The 24,205-nt window shown below is 41.2% G+C and overlaps 1 protein-coding gene across 1 annotated transcript; it reads left to right on the forward strand.

Annotated features, from left to right (window-relative positions):
* The first annotated feature begins 429 nt into the window (after positions 1-429).
* Positions 430-18,538, forward strand: LOC133121844 (DNA polymerase delta catalytic subunit-like). Its single transcript, XM_061231345.1, has 27 exons — positions 430-558; positions 1,464-1,646; positions 2,206-2,319; positions 2,437-2,577; positions 3,430-3,555; positions 3,675-3,843; positions 4,014-4,128; positions 4,233-4,362; positions 5,202-5,368; positions 6,454-6,558; positions 7,285-7,425; positions 8,521-8,631; positions 9,248-9,439; positions 10,645-10,733; positions 10,822-10,938; positions 11,940-12,053; positions 13,066-13,213; positions 13,351-13,446; positions 13,589-13,726; positions 13,934-14,109; positions 14,332-14,484; positions 14,611-14,713; positions 15,133-15,265; positions 15,413-15,526; positions 17,241-17,293; positions 18,073-18,170; positions 18,316-18,538. Exons 2-27 carry the CDS (start codon positions 1,466-1,468, stop codon positions 18,401-18,403), a joined length of 3,312 nt encoding a protein of 1,103 aa, XP_061087329.1. The 5' UTR covers positions 430-558; positions 1,464-1,465; the 3' UTR covers positions 18,404-18,538.
* Positions 18,539-24,205: the final 5,667 nt, after the last annotated feature.

Consider the following 24,205-nt stretch of genomic DNA (forward strand, 5'->3'; position numbering starts at 1 on the left):
GGAATTTTGCTTTTTGCCACCAAAGGCTTAATAAACTGTAATACCGGCGGTAACCACTGGAGTTTAAGGGGAGTGTCAATCCCAATGTTCTTTATACAGTCTATGGTCAATCTCTGGTCCACCGTTTTATACATCCGGACAAAATAGAGTAGTCCCTCCCATACAATAGGCGGCAGTAATGCGTGCAGGTCATGTATACTTCCATAAAAGTAATAAGTCAAAGAATAGGAAGACAGCGGCGATAAGGTGTGAGAAGTACAGAGAGGGTTCCTAATAGGCACATGATTGTTTCTTAGAATATAGAATTGTACTTTGCACTTATAATAAAAAAGAAAATTAAAAATCTAAAAATGTACAAAAAATATAATAATTCTGGAATCCTGTTCTACATACTCCAGTAGGGTAGGTGGCGGTATGCACCTAAAGTTGGTATGACAAGCCGCCAAAAAAAAACACAAGAAGAAGAATAAGAAGTAGGAAAACAGCGATGCACTGGAGTTGGCGGGAGTTTAAGTAGATTTGGAGCGAAATCTATCTAGGGAACGGAATTAAGCTAAGGTAAAGCACAACCGTTCCTGATTTTGGATGTTGCTATTTTATGGATACAGAACCAAGCCTATTTCATTACATTTGTGTGTTATGTGACATGTATTCTAGCGATGCGGTTGTTTTCACGATTATGGACTAATGGCATTCATAGCAGCAGTATCGTAGCTAGTTGGCTATCTAACTACAATACACTTACCGAGCTTGCTCTTTGAGATTTCTCCTCAGTATGCTGCTAACTTGACCTGACCAATTAGCGATAACATTTGCAGTTAGCTACATTAAAAGCTACATTTAAGTCATAAGTTACAGTTTCATACGCAACCACAATTGCCTAACGTTTGCTAACTTGGCTAGATCTAAAGTTCGCCGAAAGTTAACCTAAAGGTTTACCTAAAATTACATGTTGCACGTCTACGAGCGCCAGTTACCGGCAATTGGTCCTAGCATTGCTTATTGTGCACCGCAGGTTGTCGGTGTAACAATGTTGACATTTTGTTGTGATAGAGGGTTATTCCCTGTCATCAACAGCCGATGTTCAACTGTTAATTGAATCAAATAACTTCACCAAACGTTTCTTACCTGACTAACGTTACCATAGCTAGCTAAATACTGTGCCATGGGAACGTATGGAAAGATAAGTTACACATGTGAGAGAACTTTGCATGGTTACGTTATCGTATTTTTTTCATTCAGGACTGATGGAAACAAATAATGCTTTTTTTTTTTTTTTTTTTACTCTCGGAAGAAAATCTACGACCATGTTACGTTTTCAGAAATCCAGGTAGCTAGGTATTACAGTACCGGGGGTATTCATTGTGTACCAGACTTTGCAAGTATTGTGTCGGTAGAATTATTAAACAAGGAAGCTAAATCAATGTTATACATGGATTCTTACCGAGGATTTTTGTAAAAAGGCATGGATGTTAAAAGAAGGAACGGCCAGAAGATGGGAGGAGCTTCCCAGACCAAGCGGAGCAAAATGGGTGCAGACTGGGAGGACAGCCCCTCTGTCTTCGAGGAGGAGCTAGCCATGCTGGATGAAGCAGAAATGGAAGAGTCAAGAGAAGGACAGGCTGGACATGATGTCATACCAGATGGTAAGTTTTGAGTTCCTTACTTGCAGCCTGTGTAGCTATTGGACCATTCTGTGAAAAATCAACCACCCCACCGAATATCTGATGGCTTACTACACCACCACCACTTGGTCTATGACTTCCAAAAGCCCAAGTCTAGTAGATATTTGAGAACATCCCCCAGGAAAATGAAGAGAAACGGATAATTTATTCAAAAATGATATTCAACAAAGTAGTTGAGGTGGACAGTTTCCGATCAAAATGAAACTTTATGTTCTTCAAAAGGTATGATAGGCCTGCTTATGTACAATACATTGAGTTGATACTACAATGCCTCAGCCCCAATTTCCACTTCTCTATTGAATATATGAAGAGCATTTACACAAAGTTTGAGCAAAATTGGTGTTGTCCTCCCCACACCTCTGGTTGATTTTTCATAGAATGACCCTTGTCTGCTGTTACCAAGGACTCTAAAGTGCAGCATTTTTAGCCCATCATGGGGCAAATGTGCATCATGTTTTAAAAAAGAAAGAAAAAGCATCTAATATTTTACCATATTTACTTTTAACCCTCTTATTGTAAGGTGACCTCTTCTCTGCTGATATGAACCCCCGATGGTGTCGCCCCCCCGCCCCCCCTCTAAACGTCCAGACTGACCGACTCACATTCCAACAGATAGACTTGGACTACTATTTAGGTAAGGACCCATTTTCCTGAAATGCTGTTGTTTATATTTATACATTGCGAGTCACCGCTTATCTTGCACGCGCCCCTCCCTTCCTTGTTTCACTCGCGCTCTCTGGTTATCCACTAGGCTCTACAGTGGTGGGGATGCCTGGTCAGAGTCAGGGGCGCGTGCCCATCATCCGTATGTTTGGAGTCACGGACGCCGGACACTCTGTATGCTGTCACGTTCATGGCTTCGCCCCATACTTCTACACGCCTGCTCCCACCGGTGAGTTTCTCTTCCCTCTTCCCCGTGCTCAGTTTGATGTGAATGTTTGCAGTTTACACTATTACGTAAAAGGTAGTATTTTGACCCACAGTGATGCTTGCATTCACTCCTTATAGTCTTTCTGAAGAAATTGATAAGCAGGTGCACGCGAAAGGCTAGGGCTGATGCCATCAGACTTTAAAATTGAACTTACTACAACACTGTAAATGCTCTCTTCCTTTCATGACTTTTTCCAAATGTTTGGGCTGAAAACAATGCCTTAAAACAATTGCGTTTTGACGTACCCATGCACACAAAATGTAAGTTTGAAGAATGTATTTTTTGTTTTCAGAATAAATTGATTACCCCAGAGTGACCCACTGTATATATGGCTACGCTTATTTATATTTGTAGATGCTTTTAAAACGAGCAGGTTTTGTTCTACATCCGATAAATACGTGAAGTCTCAAGAAGATCCTGTGTTAGTGTCCAATGTGGCATGCTGCAGTTGACCTTCATGCTTTCTGTCTGATGAATAGTTTGGTGCTGATAAACTTCATATCCCTCTTTTCGGAAATGGGTCAATGATGGCAAACCTATGGCTTGTAATTGTGCCAAGGTGTCAGTTTTTTTTCATATTATTATTATTATTATTATTATTATTATTATTATTGTTATCATTAGTACCATTCTTTGTTCCATAAAGACTTTACAGATCAGGCTAAGTCAAAGGTGAGTACTTCCAAGAAATGCCTGTGGACAAAGAGGAAACGCACTAACCCCTACAGGGCATAAAACATCCAATTCATAAATACCCATTTGCGCATCCTAATGACCCATTTTCATATTTCTTCCCCCTGACCCACATCACAGGTTTCACCAGCTCTCACCTGAGTGACTTCCAGAAGGAGTTGAACTTTGCTGTATTGAAGGATATGCGTTCCAACAAGGAGAACCTGTCTGTAACCGTTCTAGCTGTTGACATCACCCGTAAAGAGAGTGAGTAAGAGCACCATTATGTGTCTTAATCTGGAAGGCGTAGGGGTCCTTAAAGTTGCGTGCAATTGCACCAACCGCAACCGTCCTTCCTGTTTTATGCTAACCTCTTTGTGTTTCAGGCATGTATGGCTACCATGGAAATCGTCCTTTGGACTTCCTTCGCATCACTATGGCAACGCCTAGACTTATTGCCCCAGCCAAAAGGCTGTTGGAACAGGGATTCAAGTTTGGGCCTTTTTCCACGCAGAGCTATGCCTCCTATGAGGCCAACATAGACTTTGAGATAAGGTGCTTTTCTTCCACAGCTGTATATAATCTGCTTCACATTATTGACTTTACCATGCTAGACACCATTTAATGTGGGGTGGATGGGTACTCTGCATGGAACGGAGTTTCTTCCATTGTGAATACATACTAGAACCTAGTTCTCAATCTTGCATTTCCACATTCTTTATAAGATTCATGGTAGACTGTGATGTGGTGGGCTGCTGCTGGATTGAACTGCCTGCTGGGAAATACAGAGTGAGGGAAGAAAAGGCCACAGGAGAGGCTGACTCCCACCACCCCGGCAAGGTACTGAGTGATGGGGTTTGTTCTGGTGTGGGGATAGGGGGACCCAGTGAAATGGGGTGTGACCGAGGATGCACTCTAAAGCGCATCTTTCCCTCCGCCTCCAGGTGTCGCTGTGTCAATACGAAGTGGACGTGGGGTGGACAGACCTGGTCAGCCACCCAGCCGAAGGGGAGTGGCAGAAGATCGCTCCACTCAGGGTGTTGAGCTTTGACATTGAGTGTGCTGGAAGGAAAGGTGAGTCTGTTAAATCATATCAATATTAGTCTCTAAAGCTAGCCAATGTTACTCTTGTACAGGCTTAGGGGGTAGGGGGGTTCAGAGGTGGTGATGTCATCACCATAGACATTCTTTTGATATAAATATGTGGCTTCATTTTAAATGTACCCATTCTACATTTTTCTAATGTTGCCATTATGTTAATTTATTATGAGGAACATAATAGAGATGACCAATTGTAAAACACCAAGTTGCATCTTTCTTTGTTTTGACAATTACAGATGCCAACTGTTATAAATCCTTTCTGTGAATTTGGAATTTCAAGGCAATACCCTAGCAATTTAACTGATGGTATTTTAGACTTGCTTCGTAAATCTCCCACAAGTTTATCCTACAAGTGAATACCCAAACCAATGGAGCATAGGCTAGTTTGTAAGCAAGCATCAGTACAAAAATGAATGAATGATAAAGCTGTAGTGTTAATACTGAGCAATTGAAAAGCATGTGTCGGTAGAGTGGGCGCTGTGGTCGTGTACACACGTATACATAATTTCATGTTCACATAATTGCACTTTAACCTCATTCATTATTTCATTTCGACTCTAATGTGCTGGAGTACAGAACCAAAAGAACAGAAATTTTATCAGTGTCCAAATACTTACGGACTGCTCTGTATATTCTGTAATGCATTGTATTGATTCTCTAATCTAATTCTCTCACTTGCAGGTATTTGCTGTGTGTGTGTAAAACACACAATTCTGTGTTACTTCGACCTTTGTGAACTGTATTTAATGTGTCTTCCCTTCCCCTAATGTGTATGCCAGAGTTTTCATGACGACCTGTTCCCCCTCTTGCAGGCGTGTTCCCAGAAGCGGACGTGGATCCTGTGATCCAGATCGCCTCAATGGTTCAGCGGCAGGGGGAGAAGGAGCCTTTCATACGAACCGTCTTCACCCTGCAGTCCTGCGCCAGCATCGTGGGCTCCCAGCTCCTCTGCTTCTCCCAGGAGAGACAGCTGCTGCAGGTACGAGGCTTTGCTACCAAGACCCAGTACCCCTATGGCACCGGCTACCATATCACCAGTACCTACCGCATCTAATCACAAGCCACATTTTGCTGCCGCTTGATACAATGCCTGAGTTGCCGGTTTAAACATCCACCACCCTCTGGTGTTCTGCAATGGAAGTTACAGGCTAATCTATGACCCTGCCACACACCTTGACCAAGCTAAATGCTTTGATAAGAGTTTAATAATTTAATAATTAATAATGTTCATTTAAAAGTATAATTTAAATGGCTTATAGTTATTATTTTGTTGAATTGTTTTGCCTGCGCTATTAAAATGAGGTTCTTTAACATTTGCTCTTTATTTTAAAGAAGGTATCGATTTGGGCATAGTTTAGGCACCGGCACTGTTTTAAATCTCGTTTTAGAATCTTAGAATCTTTAAATCTTCGTATTGGAAAGAATCTCAACTATACCCATCCCCAGCAGGTACAGGATACAGGCAAGCGAGGGGGTCAGAAAGTGGGGTTATATCTGAAATTATGTCAATTCGTTTTCCATTCTAAATAAGAATCCTGAAATATTTTTTGTCAGGACTCCTGGTGAAATCCTGTTTATGGGGATCTACCACGCTGTAGGTTTTCACTCCAACCCTAAAAAAAAAAGCACACCTCTTTCAGCAGCTAGAGATCTCGTTAAGCTGCTAATTGGTAGACCTGGGTGTGCTAAATAGGGTTGTCACAATATCCAATTTTCTTATTGTCATAAGAATAAGTTCAATATTATGGTTTTCTATATTATAGTGGAATTATGTGCATTTACTAAACTAATAAATGGTCAGTATAGAAATGGGGAAAACTGGAAAGAACTAAGTTGGAAGAAGGTGCCAAAATGGTAACGCAAAGATGTAATTATTCCGAAACATTAACTTGCCAGTTTATTTCTAATAAATGTATGTATTTATTTTGGGATATAATATAATATCAATAAACATCATAGGAATTGCCAATCATATCAGCTATCTTCAATATTTTTACGATTGAAATGCAGATCTCTGCCTTGTTTTACATCATGAATGTTAACGGACATCTTTTGTCTTGTCAGAAATGGGCAGAGTTTGTAAGGACAGTTGACCCCGATATCATCACTGGCTACAACATCCAGAATTTTGACCTTCCCTACCTACTGAACAGAGCAGCCGCACTAAAGGTATATGCCCATGTTGTACTCGGGGTCTTCACTGCTGTGTGACACCCCTTTCACACACAACTCCGAGGTTGCCACAGGATCTTGAACGTGGGTTCAGTCCACTTTTGATTCACGCCACACTGGTAGCAGTTAAGTACCAGGTTGTCACCGTATACACAAGGCCCAGGTTCGCAAGTTTACTTGTGTACATGTTTATCTTTTTCCTGCAAATACAGCTTGGTAGCCAGCTGGTTATGTAACTTATGTTATAACTCATGAATCAATAGCCCAATGAAGTTCCAAGTCTTGCTAATGCTTTGTAAACACTAGGCCTATGTCGCGAAATGTTTGAAGTAACACATTATTTCTTCTTATTCAATATTCTCCATGAGCTATTTATGAAAATGAAGACAATTCCTGAGAAGTTAAGTTCTAATAGGCTATATTTAGATTAGTATGGTTTCATTTTACATTTGTAAATTTGTGCCAGTTAAACACAACAAGATCACGGGTCAGTCAGAACCTTGTTGCGTAGAGTTACACTTGTCCGCAGTTTCACACCAAAGCCGACCCATATTGAAGCTGCTTAAATCCCAGTGGTGAACAGGGTCCTGGACCCATGCTGGATAATGCAGGTTGACCCTTTCACGCCACGGGTCATTGCTTCAGTGTGAAAGTGGTATTCTTGTCATGACTGTGTTGCTGCACTATTGGTGCACTATTGGACCTCTCATTCTGCTCCTCCAGGTGAATTTGTTCCCCTACCTGGGCCGAGTGTGGGGTATCAAGTCGGTGATACGGGACTCCAGCTTCCAGAGCAAGCAGATGGGTAGGAGGGAGAACAAGGCGGTCAATATGGAGGGCAGGGTTCAGTTTGATCTTCTACAGGTAGGCGCCCTCTCTGTCCTACTTGTATTGTATTGGCATTGCTCACTGTGCTCACAGGTGGCAGAGAATGGGACAGGCTCAGTCGGATAATGCAAGTGGCAGTTAAATGTGACTGCAGCCGTGTTTCATTAATTCAATCAAGCAATAGCTGTTTATCATCCCGAGAGGCACAATTTAGCAAATACCGAGGATGTGACAATAGATCTGAGAAGGAATAAAAAAAGTCATAATACATTGATAGGGTGGCATGGTGGTGCAGTGGGTAACACCTTCGGCAAGAAGCAAGAAGGTTCAAATCCATGCTTCATTCTTTTCAGTTACCCTGGTTCTAGCCGGGGTCTGCAAAAGTGAGGTAAACAACAGACCACATTATTGAGTTTGTCCACACAGGTCTCTTTTAAAAAGGTTCTAGTGTTCAAAGCGCACTTTAAGCATTGCTCTGAGCATTTTTGGACCAACCACGTAACCACACCCTCCTACTTATTTTCTTTTGAATGTACCCACAGATTCATGAACGAAGAGTTGGGACTGGTTGAAATCTGCTTAAGTGCAGCGAGTGAGAGTGATCCGAGCCTCTTTACCGCCTGGGTGATTTAGCACATTGAAGTCGCCCTCCACAGCAATGTGAAAGACTGATATCAAATTAAAGCAAGGGTTTGGTTGCAGTTGTTGTGGCTAAAGATGATGCAACCAGTTATTAAATTTAAGTGGGCAATTACCTTTTCACACTTTTTGTTTTTTTTTTGTGTGTCATTGACACTCCTATTTTAATAAAGCATTAACGTTGTTGTTCTACAATCCCCTATTATAATGATGAGATATAACAACAGACTAACATGTTATACAGAGGTATTCATGGCACCCTGGCAAATGACGTTAGCAGACAAGTCAATATTCCCTAGCAGGCAAGGCAACATTCTAAATAATTTGTCTATTCATGTAACAAAACAATTGGCTAACTACTAGGTGGGCAATAAATACAACTCTGAACAGCTCAAGTAAACTCAGCAAAGGGACTGCTCTGTCTCAAAGGCAGTGCAATTGTTAGCAGGTACCCAAAGATTTCTTAGCTGTCCTGTTCTGCCTCTCTGTCAGGTGCTACTGAGGGACTACAAGCTGCGCTCCTACACCCTGAACGCAGTGAGCTTCCACTTCCTGCAGGAGCAGAAGGAGGATGTGCAGCACTCCATTATCACTGACCTGCAGGTAATCTCCATCTCTCACATGACACGTCTCTCTCTCTCTCTCTCTCTCTCTCTCTCTCTCTCTCTCTCTCTCTCTCTCTCTCTCTCTCTCTCTCTCTCTCTCACTCCCTCCCTCGGACGTGGAGTAAATATTACTTGGTTACTTTTTACAATAAGGGTAAATTAATTGACATTACCTAATGTGGTTGTTAACATAAATGAATTGACGTACAAATGCATTCATTCAGCATGAAATGTATTTAACAGCTAACTAATGTATTAGTTACATGAATACTTATACTATGTATAATAGCAAACCATGTTTACATTTATTAGTTAACTATTAACAAATACATGAACTGTTTTTTTTTTGTTGTTGTTTTTTTTATTCCAACATCTATTGGCATGAACCAATGTAGTTAACATAAAGTAATGATGTACAAATGCATAAACAAAGCTGTACAGATTAGCTTCTCAGTAGTTATTTAGTTAACAACAATATTAGTTTAATGGCAACCTTATTGTCATATATTACATGTTACTGAAGCATAATAAACGCAAAATGAAGCCGAATGAATGTACGTTTTGATCCGAGAGCAGAGGCAGACACCCTGTTCTCTGTGTAAACCCTCTCACAGAACGGTAATGAGCAGACCCGACGGCGTCTTGCGGTGTACTGCCTGAAGGACGCCTACCTCCCGCTGCGTCTCCTGCAGAAGCTCATGTGTGTGATTAACTACATGGAGATGGCCCGCGTCACCGGCGTGCCGCTCTCCTACCTGCTGTCCCGCGGCCAGCAGATCAAGGTGGTCTCCCAGCTGCTCAGACAGGTGAGGCGGTAAAACCTCATGGTGGTGTCGCCCCCCCCTGTTAGCGTTTAGCCGTCCTTTTTCTGCAAACGACCGATGACTGACCCGTTGTAGTTGTCTAATGTCAATGGGGAATGATCGCAATATTCATTTGATTTATTTGTTGATATTTTGATAGGTAATATGAATAGCCTATAACAACCAAGTTTCCTGTGTTCTTTTATTTAAAACGCTAAATCTGCAGAACTTGTTTGGCATATGCCATATTTTAGCTAGATTTTTGTAATTGTTTGCTGGCACACTGATTATTGAAACACTTTTCTGCATTTCCCTTGCACTCTACCAGTGGTCACGCTAGCCACTGGGATATTTCTAAATTTGCATTTTACACCAATTCACTTGCGTTCTGATAAAAAATAGACTGTCTATTTGTGCCATGATAATCCCAGAATAATAACACAATAAATGTATAACATGCCCTAGCGCAGGGAGAATAAAATCAGCAATACAAATAAAAGGCCAACAATGACACACATAGCCTGTTATCATGCAAGATGGCACCTTTAATGATCACATTATAACAACATTGTTGCAGTGGGCATGAACAATTTAGCTTCTTAATTTACCTTAGCCTACCATAGGCAGCTTATTGTGGAGGAGGTCATTCCTTTTTTTCTCCAGCAGTAACATTTGATGTTCCAGCATTTTAATTTGGTACAATCATGGTCCCTGGCATTGTGGGGGCCAAAAAATAATAATATTATAGGCTACAATATGGCCTCATTCAACCGCCTACCACCGACAATATGTCCTTATTGCAGTTCAGAGATCGAACACTGGTACTATTGAAGTGAAATTCAGTATGCAGTACCAATGAGACCTAGCTAAGTATCGCCTTTTAAGCGGCAAATGTTGCGCCACTAAATTGTGATTGTGCCACCAGTTGAAAAGGGTAGTCTGGAGCCCATTCATTTTAGTGATTCAGAGCGGGTTTCCATGTATCACATATGATGTGATTTAAGTCCGCCTGCCTTGAGATGTGAGTGTGTTTTACTTACTTGCTCATTTGTGACTTTGAAGTAGTAGCATGTTGGCCGGAGCCCTTTTAATTACGCCAGGTATAAGCTTGGGGGCTAGGAGAGAAGCCAGCCATCAAATGCCATGGGGGTGGAGAGTCCAACTGATGACTCTTGGTTCTCATATGATGACATGTGTTTTGGCTGCAGGCAATGAAGCAGGGACTAGTAATGCCTGTGGTGAAGACGGAGGGTGGGGAAGACTACACAGGAGCCACAGTGATCGAGCCTGAGAAGGGGTCAGTTCTACTATCTCATTAATGCTACATGTCTGAAAAAGGGACCATCACTGTCAGCATTGCTTATGCTTGGCATATGTGTGCACAGGTACTACAGCATACCCATTGCCACCCTGGACTTCTCCTCACTGTACCCCTCCATCATGATGGCCCACAATCTCTGCTATACCACTCTACTCCAGAAGGGGGCGGCAGAACGACTGGGGTAAGACCCCCTCCCACCTTCCAGTTTGTTCAGTGTTGTAATCTCACATACATACCATGACATGATGTACAGTGGTTTTGTGTTGCATTTGGCGCTCGGGAGATTTGCCAGGCAGTGGCAAATTTGCATATGTATTTTTTTTTTTTTTTTTTTTCACAGTCCCTACTTGTTTGCACAACCACCACCAGGTGGCATATGTGAGCACTTTAATATGCAGCAGTTTGAAATATTTAAAGGTTCCAACAGTAGGGGGACTGTAGTGTGCTTTTTCCTCACGAGGACTTTACATTATAGGGCTGAAAGGTCTGTTTCCAGAAGTGAATACAGTACCAAAATACACCAGAGGGAAGCAGACATTTGAATCATGGTTATGTTTTGTTCCTACACAACTCAGATAAGAAGTTTTAAATATGGATTTATTTTTAAGGGGTGTAATTACCATCTCAGACGAAGAGACAAAAATGTGAAACCACAACTAGTCTAATCTTGCAATAATCTAAAAATAAATGCTGTCACACCTCATTTAGCAATCAGAAAGAATGCTTCATGTGATGCAACAGGTACGGTACAAAAATGAATGCTTTAAATAAAGGAATTTCACTGACTGATGGAGTGCTGTAGCTGGAAATTGAATGCTCTTGCTTTTGATGTTGCAACAAAATGGCTGGCAACCCAGCCTTTACTGACATGCTGAACACAGAAAATGGTCTCTATTGAATGACCTCCATCGGGGAAATTTTTTTATAAAATCTATAATTACATTCATATTTGCAAATGCACAACATTTATCGAATTAAATGCTCATATTTCCTTGAAATAACTGAATGCAGTGGGGCATATTGTGTATATTTTTTACTTGAAACTTGTCATGCGTGTGGGTGAGAACTTGCTTACTTGATTACTACAGATGCTAGAAAAGATGTGTTGTTCATGGGTTCACCCTGGGGAACAGTGTTGTTGGATGTGTACACACCTTTGACACTGTGGGCTGTCTCCTTCAGCCTCTCTGCTGAAGATTTCATCAAGACGCCCACTGGGGACTACTTTGTGAAGAGCTCTGTGAAGAAGGGGCTCCTGCCAGAAATCCTGGAGAACCTGCTCTCTGCCAGGAAGAGGTGAGGGCCACACTCACAGAACCGTTATGCTTCACAGCACTTCCCATGTCCCTAACTGCAACAATACAAGCTGGCCCTGTTAGGAAATGGGAAAATGTACTTGAAAATCTCTGAATGGTGCTCTTTGGAAGAGTAGGGCCAGTCTGGTTTTATTTTCCAGATTCATTCGGTAAATTGAAAAGTAACCCCATATGGTTGATTCACTGCTTTAAGTGTTCAAAATTCATAAAGAAGGTTGCTGCTGAGCTGCAAATGAGAAATCATGTTAAATCCATGTTATAATGGCTAAACTTTGTAAATGTGCCTAAGAATGTAAATGCAATCAATGTGACATGGTTCTAAGTATTAAATTAAAGAAGGGAGTTAATCAAGGAAATCTCAATGAAGCACTATATGAAGCATAATTAGACTGCATCATAGAATTCAAGGAATTACATTTTTTAACTTTGTATTTTGATTTATTTTGCTTTATTAATAACAGTGTTATGTTTTCTATGGATGTTGTCTATTTAAGAGCTGCTTTATTATCTGCTTTTCTAGGCATAGTTTAACTTAGTACCTTAGTACCTTCTGTCATTTAGAGTACCTTCCAAAAGTATGGTAATGGGAGATTGAAATTTGTTATTTTTACGACAGTTAAAATTTGGATTTGAGGCCAAAAGATGATTTTGAGCGCAGACAACCAGATTTTCATTCATGGTATTTACAAGCGTATGTTTTACCATTTTACAGAAACTTCTGTTTTTGTGTTCAGTCCCCCATTTCTGCTTTTGGAGGGCACTGTATATAGTCTGTTGTATTTCAGGATGATATTTCTTGAGTATTTTCACGTGTTTTCTCTTTAATGTCCTTATTTGAAATCATTAAAAAAAGGATGTCTTGGTGGTAGAGCTTAGTCACAGTTCTGGTTAGACAGAAGGGTGTTGCATGCAATGTCTGTATGAATTGTATATTTCCATTAGGTTCCCTCCCTATATCCGTTTATTATACCTTTGTGCAATCCTTCTTCCAGGGCAAAGGCAGAACTAAAAAAGGAAAGTGACCCTTTTAAAAAGCAGGTTTTGGATGGGCGACAGCTGGCCCTGAAGATTAGCGCTAACTCGGTCTATGGCTTCACTGGGGCCCAGGTTGGCAAGCTGCCCTGCCTGGAGATCTCACAGGTAAACTTCAGAACACCCATTCCTCAGTTTCCGCATACATAAGAGTTGTTGGTGGAAGTGTGATAGATCACAAGCCAATGATGTTTAGAGTTTCTTGTGTCTAAACGGTAATATGATGTTTTCTGCTGTCTCCCAAGAGTGTAACCGGTTTTGGCAGACAGATGATCGAACGAACCAAAACGCTCGTGGAATCCAAATATACCATTTGCAACGGATACCAAGCCGATTCCAAGGTAAGAATCGGTTGCTGTGGTCCTCTGCATGTCTCACATTGAATGTCTGTTTGTCGGCTTTGTCCCAGCTTTTTTGTATTGACTGATCTAAAGACCCTCTGGCATGACGCGTAAACTCTTGAGCGTCTCCTCTCTCTGTCAGGTGATCTATGGGGACACGGACTCTGTGATGGTGAAGCTTGGTGTCTCCACAGTAAAGGAGGCAATGGAGCTGGGGAGGGAAGCAGCCGAATATGTCTCCAGTCATTTCACCCCACCCATCAAACTAGAGTTTGAGAAGGTTTGCCGCTGAATAATATGCGCCTTAGCCGGAGAATTGAATGTGGTCTTTTCATATTCATATTTCATAATGTTTCATAATGTTTCATAGTTCATAATGCCACGTAATGTAATTTCATATTGCATATATGAACCATATTCATTCAAGAGAGACTTCCATACTAATTCTCTTGATCCCTTCTGGGTTTTTTTCCTTCCTATTTTTCAGGTTTATTACCCGTATCTACTGATCAACAAGAAGCGCTATGCTGGCTTGTATTTCTCCTCCAGTGCTGACACTCATGAAAAGATGGACTGCAAAGGCATTGAGACTGTGCGCAGAGACAACTGCCCCCTAGTGGCTAATCTCATCAACACCTGTCTTCAGAAAACTTTGATTGACAGGTACACTACAGAACAGTGTGCTCCGCTTGATCATAAGTAAAGTCCTTGTATTTTTAAAATGTTCAACATTTTGAGTTTCTCAGTAATCATGTTTAATTTGAAGTATTTTTTTGTGCATTGCCAGTCAGGGGTGCCAATAATTCTGGAGCCCACTGCATCTCTACAATGAAAATGAGCCCTCTGGTGAAAGGATAACCATGCCTCTCCCCCACCCTGTTTCAGAGACCCCCAGGGAGCGGTGGAGCATGCTAAGGAGGTGATCTCGGACCTGCTGTGTAACCGAATCGACATCTCCCAGCTGGTCATCACCAAAGAGCTCACCAGGTCTGCCCAGGAGTATGCTGGGAAGCAGGCTCATGTGGAGCTTGCTGAGAGGTGAGCAGGAACATTAGAGGGATTGGGCACTACAGCCCCCATTGACTCCTGGAAGCCAAATGCTGGACCCCTTTGTGTGTGCCACAGCTAAGCTCCTTCTCTTTCCCTTTCTTCCTTTCTCTGCAGAATGAGAAAGAGGGATGCAGGTAGTGCCCCCAATTTGGGGGACAGAGTGCCTTATGTCATCATCAAAGCAGCCAAGGGTGTAGCAGCTTATATGAAATCTGAGGTTTGTATCGAATTGTTCTTGCTTTGTTTTGCGATGATTTTTAAACCACTGGCAAGTATTTTTAGACAGTCTTTAGAGACTGGAGAAATACCGGATGACTGGAAACAAGGTAATATGATATCAGTATGTGAGAAAGGGGACCGTACTGATCCAGGAAACTACAGGTCTGTTAGTCTAACCTGCATCACATGTAAAATACTGGAATTTATCATTAGGGACAAACAGGAATTATTTCTGGAAATTCTACCATTCTTTGCGGAAGCTACCAAGATGTTAGCAGGGCTTATGATGTTAGTAGAGCAAAAGCATTGCTCTACAATATGTACTGTACAATATTTAGTAGGATCTGTTTCTCTTGTGTTTCAGTTCCTATGCTTTTCACTGTATTCTATTTTGTGTGTCCTTGTGCATCCATTTAGGACCCAATCTATGTGCTGGAGAACAACATCCCCATAGACACACAGTACTACCTGGAACAGCAGCTCTCCAAGCCTCTGTTGAGAATCTTTGAGCCCATCCTGGGAGAGAGCAAAGCTGAGAGTGTGCTGCTGAGTGAGTATCCGTGGACGCTGACTCTGCTGCATGCACGTGCCCTGCATCTCCCTCCCTCCCTACCTGATCTGTATGTTACACAAGTGAATCGGGGTTATTTCCAGTACACTCTCCAGGAACCTAACTCCTTTTTTCCCTGTTTGTCAGAGGGAGACCACACTCGCTGCAAGACCGTGCTGACCTCCAGGGTGGGTGGTCTCATGGCCTTTGCCCAGAAGAGAAGCACCTGCATTGGGTGTAAGGCGGTGCTCAAAACTGATGGTGAGTAGAGCCATGTGTATATTCAATTCATTTCAATTTTATTTGTATAGCGCTTACAATACAAGATTGTCACAAAGCAGCTTTACTAAGAACCCAGGCCTGAGACCCCCTCAGAGGAGTGTAATGGTGGAGGAGGTCCTTGAGAGGGGCAAGTCCAGTGTATATGTGTCCCAGTGGACTCTCTTGCAATTTGGGAGCAGCCTGTAGCCTAGTGGCTAAGGTACATGACTGGGAACCCCTTAACCTTGCATTGCTCCAGGGGGATTGTCCCCTTAGTCTAATCAACTGTCACTTTAGATGAAGGCATCAGCTAATTAGCAAATTATTACTATATTATGATCATGTTGTTTGTTTTGTTCAAACAGTGGTTGAATTCCAAATATTTACATGCTCGAATCAACAGAGATGAGCACTGATCAGTGCCAAGGTCATGTATAAAAGCTGTATAAATATTCTCGTGAAATTCTTATTTTATTTATTTTTTGGTCCGGTCACGTGTGTATGAGAGGTATCCTGTATGTGACCCGTTCTATCATAATCAGCCATAAGTCGCAACAGCCAATTTCACATAAATCAATATTTATGTACATTTTCGGCTATCTATGGCTTTCATAATGTCTTAAACTAAATTTTTACTCTGAATTTGGCATTTTCATCTTTTAAATGCTAGATCTCAAAGTAACATCGGGGTTGTGCATTGTTTAGAGGCTAGCCAACCACATCCGCTGCATTTGTGGCTACACGTTTACTTTCTTGGTCTGTATGTCTTGATTTTCAGAGTAAAAATCTAGTTTTAAAGGGTTTATATATAAGATGGGGCTTTACATATAAGATAAGCCCCAGAGTTTTGTTAGACCAGTGTAGGTAGTCTCCCAGCCTTACATAATTCTCTAAACGAAACTGGGGCACTCAAAATGAAATGGGACACAACTCCCTTGATACCTGGAGTTGAGAAATAACTTTGGTATTGTTAGAAAGGACTTTTGGGCTGAATAATATTTTCAGGAGAAGTGTCCTTTGTCATATCTATAGTATACCTGGCAGCAGCACAATGATTTAAGGCTCATCTGATACCTTGGGCCCTTGATGACATAAAGCCGTTTAGCCAACAAATGTATTCTAGGCATAATTTACAGCTGAAACTTGTCCCACCCCACAGTTCCCATAGATGGGAAGAGAGATTTGTATCACTTGTAGGACAACCTGAAAATAAGATAATAAGATTCTACTGATGTTGATGGGTCAAGATTTCAGGAATTCATGGTGCAAAGGATATCCACCAAATACAGTAAAAAAAGACTATTTTATTTGACATTGTTAACTTGTCTCGAACATTAAAGTGTGTGGCTACGTAAAGTACTGCAATTACTACATTTTGAAACCAATATGTACAAACATAACCTTTAATAAATGCTGAGAATCCTAACTTGAATTGTTTGATTAAAATAAAACATTAATAGGAAAAAGTTGTTGAAAGTGAAGTTGAAGCCAGATCCTAATGTGTGAGCCTGAATGGTAAAACTTGAAATCAACCTGTCAATCATGTTGGAATTGCTCTTTTGTTTTGTTTTTTCCCTGCTGTCATCAGCATCACAACAAATATTTGGCATGTATTGCTGTGGGCTTTAAAGAGATACTACACATGTTTTAGACCCTGGTTCACCTAAATATGTTCTCAGCTGCTAATGTTGCATTTTCTGATGCGTTTTCTTAGCTGCTGTCTGTGACTTCTGCAAGAAAAGGGAGTCTGAGTTGTACCAGAAAGAGGTAAGTGGGTTCCTTCCAAGAGCCCTTGAACTGACTGCCCACCATTTTACATGCACCATCTTGCTTAGATTCAGAACCAAACTGAAATAAATTTAGCAACTCTTATGCTGCCTAATAATCATTTATGAACTGTGACGCTTCAGAATCGGACCACAGTTAAGGGTAGGTTTCCTTTAATACCGGGGAATTTGTTACAACAACCAAGCCTTTTTCCATGTTTCTCTTCGTTTCAGTGTCCAGTGTAATGGGTGCAGTTAAACCATTTCCTGCATTTTTTAAATTATGATTCAGCACAATTAACTAGTTAACTTGTAAATGGATGTGATCAAAGTTAAGGTTTTTATTGCTAATGTAAAAATGATGTGTGCATAAGTGGCTTTTTCCATGTTGGGAAACATTAGGATTCATGTTATTTCGACAGCAAAAATGAGTATTGAGTGCAGGAAATGCCAAGTGCTTGACGTTAAGGCTGTATGATGCTGCTGGTAGAGACCAGTGAATGGGTGCTAAATGGAATGCCTGTGCTGGACTATGAACTTTTGAGCTCTGTGATTGGCAGGGCTATCTGATGATGGTGCATCTTTTTAAAATCAGCCTACACTTTATTCAAATGCTGATAAATGGTGATAAATCATTGCTTCTAAATCATGGGAAATGTCTAGGCTATGTGCATGCATGCGTAAAGTGACTTGATTTGGGATCATCTTGAGGGTCTCAGGACCATGCTAGCCCTAGCCCAGGTTGCCTGCGTGCTCACACGATGAGGATATCTCCCGCAGATCTCCCACATGAGTGCTCTGGAGGAGAGGTTCTCTCGACTCTGGACACAATGTCAGCGCTGCCAGGGATCCTTGCACGAAGACGTCCTCTGCACTAGGTAAGTGTCGAGGTGTTTTGTGCCAGGCTACCCTGTAGCAGTGCCTGAACAGCAGCCAAGCTTGGGGAAATGCCCTCCAATGGACAATTGCCAGACAATTTATCAAGCTGTCTTTCTAAAACTGGTATTCTTTTCCACTCTACAGCCGAGATTGTCCAATCTTCTACATGAGGAAAAAAGTACAGAAAGATCTGGACGACCAAGAGAAACTTGTGTCGCGGTTTGACATTTGAGGTGTAAGAGGAGACAATGGACTGATACAGGAATATGAGATAATAAAAATGCTGACAAGTCACAAATTGCTAATGTAACATGTATTTACTTCCCTTATATTTGGTATAAATAAAATGTGTCCTTTTGTTAAAAAAGGAGTATGCTTGCATTTACTTACTTTTTTATTTTGTTATGCTTTTCTCTATTGTCCCAAATATCACTTCACCAACTCATGGCTCAATCTGCAGTGCACAGGAAGCAGGAACAAAGAGCCCACTTTGACTGCTGGATATTTCCCATGTCAGGAATGATTCAAGTCAAATGAGTAATGGTTCATTAGTGCATTAATTCTTTCATCGACATGCATCATCTGTGAATTGGCACTTCCAATGTAATGTTGATAACTGCCTCTGCAATTACTGGGTGGGTAGAATGGAGCTTATATCGGCTAGTGGCATCCCTTTTTTACAACTGTGCTGTCATCTTATTTTAACCTTTTTCAGTGAAAATTGTATGGGTGGGTTTTTACATAGATATTTTGAAGTAGTGTACCATGTAAAGGACCATGCACAATACAGTTACATTGCTCGTGTTGGGTCGCTTCTGCGTTTAGTAGAAGATGCAGCTTGTAGAAGAGAGGCTCATGGTTATTCTGTGAAACAACGGCTTGGTAGTCCTAATAAGACATGGTATCTTTCAGCAAGGAGTTGGTAGGTCTGTGGGGGGAAGTGTATATTATATTTGGCAAGTCATCCCTATCCTCTTGTTTTTCTGGTTTCCGCGAGTGCTCTTTTCCTCGTGTCTTCTTTTCAAAACGAGCAAATCCATGCGAATGCCAGGGATAGGGTGCAGGGAGGGACGAGCGGTGCTGCAGTGTGGGGTGGCGTAAAAAGCTCCCACCCCACCTCGCGGCAACCAATCAGATTCGAATTCTGACCTTTCTGACCCACCTTTTACATTCATTAGTTCCGTTGTCAAGGAAGATGTTGATACAATAGCCTGAATTGCCTACTATGAGTTTCACATTTCATTTAAGGGAAAACCGGCACTAAAGCGAACGGTACGAACAGTAATGTTGCCTTGCTGTTGCAATCGCACAAGTTTCATGTTAAACAAGGATACCAGCACTAAAGCTGGCAGACCTGTTCTGATCAATAGGCTACAGGCGGGACCAGTCGTGACGGACTCCTTAAATGAATCCATGCAAACAATAATGAAAACAATACTATGTGATGCCCCTATATCGATAGCAAAGAGAATGTGACCTAGTTGATTTAAATAATGTTCATGGATAAACTACCCCTTTTCCACAGTCTCACTGAACACATAAAAATAGGTCAATACTATAGCCAGCTCATCCATCCATCCATCCATTATCTTAACCCGCTTATCCTGAACAGGGTCGCAGGGGGGCTGGAGCCTATCCCAGCATACATTGGGCGAAAGGCAGGAATACAACCTGGACAGGTCGCCAGTCCATCACAGGGCACACACACCATCTTTATGGTGATGAGGTGACTGGGGATAGTGCTTTTTGATAGGTCTTCTAGTAGAGTGGAATCTTTGCATTTGCATCATGAATTAGGAGTGGCATAATAGCTTAAATTCTATTAGCGAATAATTTTAGGTCTGTGTTAATTTAAGATATTGGGCAATAACTTAAAGTGTGGGGTCTTTCTCAGGTTTAATAATACAGATGATACAGAGTACATAGATTGAATACAGAGTTGATAGAAGTGTCCATGTGTGGTGGGATTTTTGAGTTATCTTATCTTAATTTCCCATGTTATTCTGAAAAAAAAGAGGAGAAATGATCTGCCAAAAATGTTCAGCAGGGACACCATCTGGGCCTGGAGCTTTATTATGATCTATTATGATCTGACCATTAATCTGATGTTAATGGTCTGTCAATTGACTCAGCTTGATATTTTGTTAGTTTTGGGAGGTCGCACTATCTCAAAACCAGTTTAGGTTTCCTAAGTCAGGCTTATTCTCTGATGAGTTTAGTTTATTGTAAAGCATAGAATTTTCTGCCTGCTTTACAGCGAAGCATTTCAATCCATGGCATTATTTCAATATTCATGAAATAATATGGCATCAATATGGTTCTGCTGCCCTATAAGGTTTGAAAAATGCTTTCTGCAGTCCATTCTGACCCCTCCCCAATCATTATGTCAGGGTGCCCTTTTCGAGGTTCCTCTAGCTCAGGGATACGGAATCTTTCCAACCAAGCAGTTTCACACCCGATTTGTACAAATGAACGGTCAGGAGAGGAATAGGAGGAATGTTTGAGCCTACATGTCAGTGAGCCTTTTTAATGATAGGAAGGGATTTACAATGGTCTTGTGACAATGTAACATAAAATCTTTAATACAAAAAATCTTACCTATTGTATCTTTAAGTTGAGATGTGTTAAAGCGCCATCTAGTGGGTGGTTCATTGAATTTGTGATTTTTATCTAGGGATATAGTGGTGTGGTCTCTCATTATTGGGTGAAAGTCTGTCATGACTGAGTTACTAGTGAGAAAAAAATCAACATGTGACAATATATGATGAGATGTTGAGAAGTTTGTTGTCAGGTTGTGTCAAATAACACCAGTGCACTGAATAACCTATGCACTTGTAAATCGCTTTGGATTAAAAGCATCTGCCAAATTACTAAAATGTTTACATTTTACATTTACATTTTTGTCATTTGGCAGACACTTTTAATCCAAAGTGATTTACAAGTGCATAGGTTCTACCATAAGTCAAAGCATCACATCCAGAACTAGGAAAATACACATGGAATGCTGTTCTAAACATAGTCGTCATCATAAATGCAAATTTTTTTTTTTTTTTTTTGGGGGGGTTAGACAAGGATAGGGATATCAGAAAGGAGGGGCGGGGGAAATCAGGAGGGAGGACTAAGGTAGAGTTTGAAAAGGTGGGTTTTGAGTCTAAATAGGGGGCGGGATTCTGCTGTCCTGACAGTGGTAGGCAAGTCATTCCACCACTGAGGAACCAGAACGGAAAACAGGCGTGAACGTGCAGCTCGACCACCAGGTGCACGTAGAGAGGGATGTAAAATGTAAATGTATCACCAAGACCAAAGTCATTCATGTGTTTTATGTATGGGTTTTTTAATTGTTCTTGAAGTGCTAGTAGGATTAGTGGAAGGTTTCTAGAGTTGGACAGAATGCTATATTAAAGTCACCTCCTATTATAATTTTTGAATTGTCATTTAGAAAGGTGAATAACAGGAGGGGTCATGCATGTTTGCAATCATCATGTTGATGTTGATGGAGGCATTGATGATGATGAGTCTTCCATCAGGATCAGTGATGGTATTGTTGTGAATAAGTGATATCTTTTTGCTGATATGCCTCTTTGCCTGGAGTTGTACAATGCAGTCCATAAGTATTTAGACAGCAGAACAATTTCTGTTCTTTTGGCCCTGTACTGCAGCACATTGGACTGTTGACGGGGGGTTAGAAGTGGACTTATGAATTTGTGTTTGATAGTTATCTATCAATTGACACACGGTGGCGGTGACAACAGAAGAGAATGCAGCCAGGAGAGTCTGGTAGAAGACAGATTCCTGGATTTTCCCCACTTCCTCACAGCTGCGCTTAGAAAACTCTGAACATGGTCATTTATCACAAGTTAAAAATAGCATGCAACATTTTTTCAAACAGCTTTCATGCTTCACAAAGGGGCTGTATTTTGAAGATGTGAATAGCAAGCTGTCAGTGAACATTGAATATGAGGTTGCATTTATTGCAGTGTTGCATTTTTCTAGTTCCATGTCATAACTTTAATGCTGTGAGAGCATTACTGCATGTAGTAGGAGAAGATACAGCACCTCCTACAAGATCTGGGACAAACAGCCCCCGACAATCAAGGCGGTACTTTTTCATGAATCACACATTTCCAATAGCCTATGTCCTTTCGTAGTGGAAAGGTGCCTTTGGGCCGGTATTTATAAAGCCACTCAGAGGAATGTAGGTCTCAAGTGCGTCCGAATTCTGCGAATGATGCTATTTTAATCTTAATTGTAGGAGTAAGAATGGTAAATGGTTGGCATTTATATAGCACCTTTATCCAAAGCGCTGTACAATTGATGCTTCTCATTCACCCATTCATACACACACTCACACACACACACCAACAGCGACTGGCTGCCATGCAAGGCACCAACCAGATCGTCAGGAGCATATGGGGGTTTGGTGTCTTGGTCCACACCCAGGGCGTGATGAAACCAGCAACCCTCAATATATAATAAAAGTTGGGACACAAAAATATATATATAGGCTTTGGTCTACAGCAATGTAACATACTTAGGACCCAAGCTTGGAGAAAGTGCGAAGCTTATCAGAAGTTTGTGAAGACACTCAACATTTACAGTACAAAATAGATCATCCTCAAGTAATTTGGGACGTTAATGCAGAGCATGCAGACACGCTCAGGGTTTAGAGAGGTTTCAAGGGAAAAATGCCAAAAAACTATATTTCCCCTCAGCAGTTAACTCAATTATGACATCACAGGACATCTGACCAACACCACACCTCCTAAGCCAAAGCTTAGCTTAGCAGTAAAAAAAAACGAACTAAAAATGTGGTCGGGCCTGTCTTCACTGGTGTCAGAGCGGCATTATACCAACACAAGCTTTCTTTCTAAATCTACTATGTGCATATGAATGTGTGTTCGTACACGGCCAAATGAGTCTTCCACCACAGATGTAGTGCTGTCGACACCTTTCATTTCATAGCAAATACATGAGCATGACTCAAGAGTGGTTGTGCCACGGAATGTCTCGGGCCACTTACTGTACTGATAGCTTCTCTTCCGCATCGGCGATGAACATGCTGCCCACCTGTGGATTACAGATGTATTGCACATGTTGGTGAAAGAATAAGTGCATTGTATAAAAATTCTTATGTGTCAAGAATGGTCTTAGCTCCTACTCTCCTACATTGTCGGTTGGGAGTTGCCAGCAGATGGTGGAAGCGGAAAGCATGCAGCTTTCTAAAGGACGTTTTGGAAATGTCTGATGAGACGGAATTGAACGTCTTGTTCGTCGGTATTCTGTTTGTCACAGATCTTGTCAGAGATGTGTAAGCTATGTTCTCCTACTGCACACAATAATATAAATAATTAAAATTGACGCTACACTTCCTGCCAACTGGAGAAATACAACAATGCACAAGTGATGACTTGGACCCATTACAGTCAGCAATTAGTAGGAACAGCCATACATGCCACTGTCAATCCAAACCGGTGGCCTTTCCCTGGGTTTTTGGAGAAATGGACGGAACACATCTCTGTAGGCAATACATTTCAATCATGGAATGAGTATCGGACAGGTCCTGTTACTTAGGCCACCATTGGCTCTGAGATTCTCATTATAAATAAAAATCTCCCCTTTTCATGATGTGGAAAGTAGGCTATATTGTATCATCTCTCCTCGCATTCATCTGGAGTTTGTTTAGTGGAAGGGAAGGCGGAATTAATAGTTTGCGACTATGCTTTTTTATCTTATTAGGCCTACATTCTTCTGTTTTAATACCCCACTTGAAGGATCCTGCAATCCTATGAGTCCAGTTAGAATTTTGCCTAGTTAAATCCATTATTATCTCAACATAGCACGTTATATTATAGTCTATGCAGCTCTTAACAATTAGCTGAAAACGTTAATTTAAACATGGGTCAAAATCAATTCTGTGTCTCTACATTTTTTATAGAAATTGTATGCAGCCCCGAGCACATTGCTAATTGTTCCTGTTGAAAATGGTTGGACAGCATTTTGTGACAGGAAAGGAGCAGTCCCTTAGTGTTGTGCT

The sequence above is a fragment of the Conger conger genome, chromosome 2, assembly GCF_963514075.1.
Source record: "Conger conger chromosome 2, fConCon1.1, whole genome shotgun sequence".
NCBI lineage: Eukaryota > Metazoa > Chordata > Actinopteri > Anguilliformes > Congridae > Conger > Conger conger.

What these genes read in the sequence shown, in the direction of transcription:
- LOC133121844 (XM_061231345.1), top strand. Translation starts at nt 1,466, where the DNA reads ATGGATGTTAAAAGAAGGAACGGCCAGAAGATGGGAGGAGCTTCCCAG. An exon ending in ACTCCCACCACCCCGGCAAG is followed by an intron (nt 4,129 to 4,232) that starts GTACTGAGTGAT and finishes CTCCGCCTCCAG; the next exon opens with GTGTCGCTGTGTCAATACGA. An exon ending in CATGTGGAGCTTGCTGAGAG is followed by an intron (nt 14,485 to 14,610) that starts GTGAGCAGGAAC and finishes CTTTCTCTGCAG; the next exon opens with AATGAGAAAGAGGGATGCAG.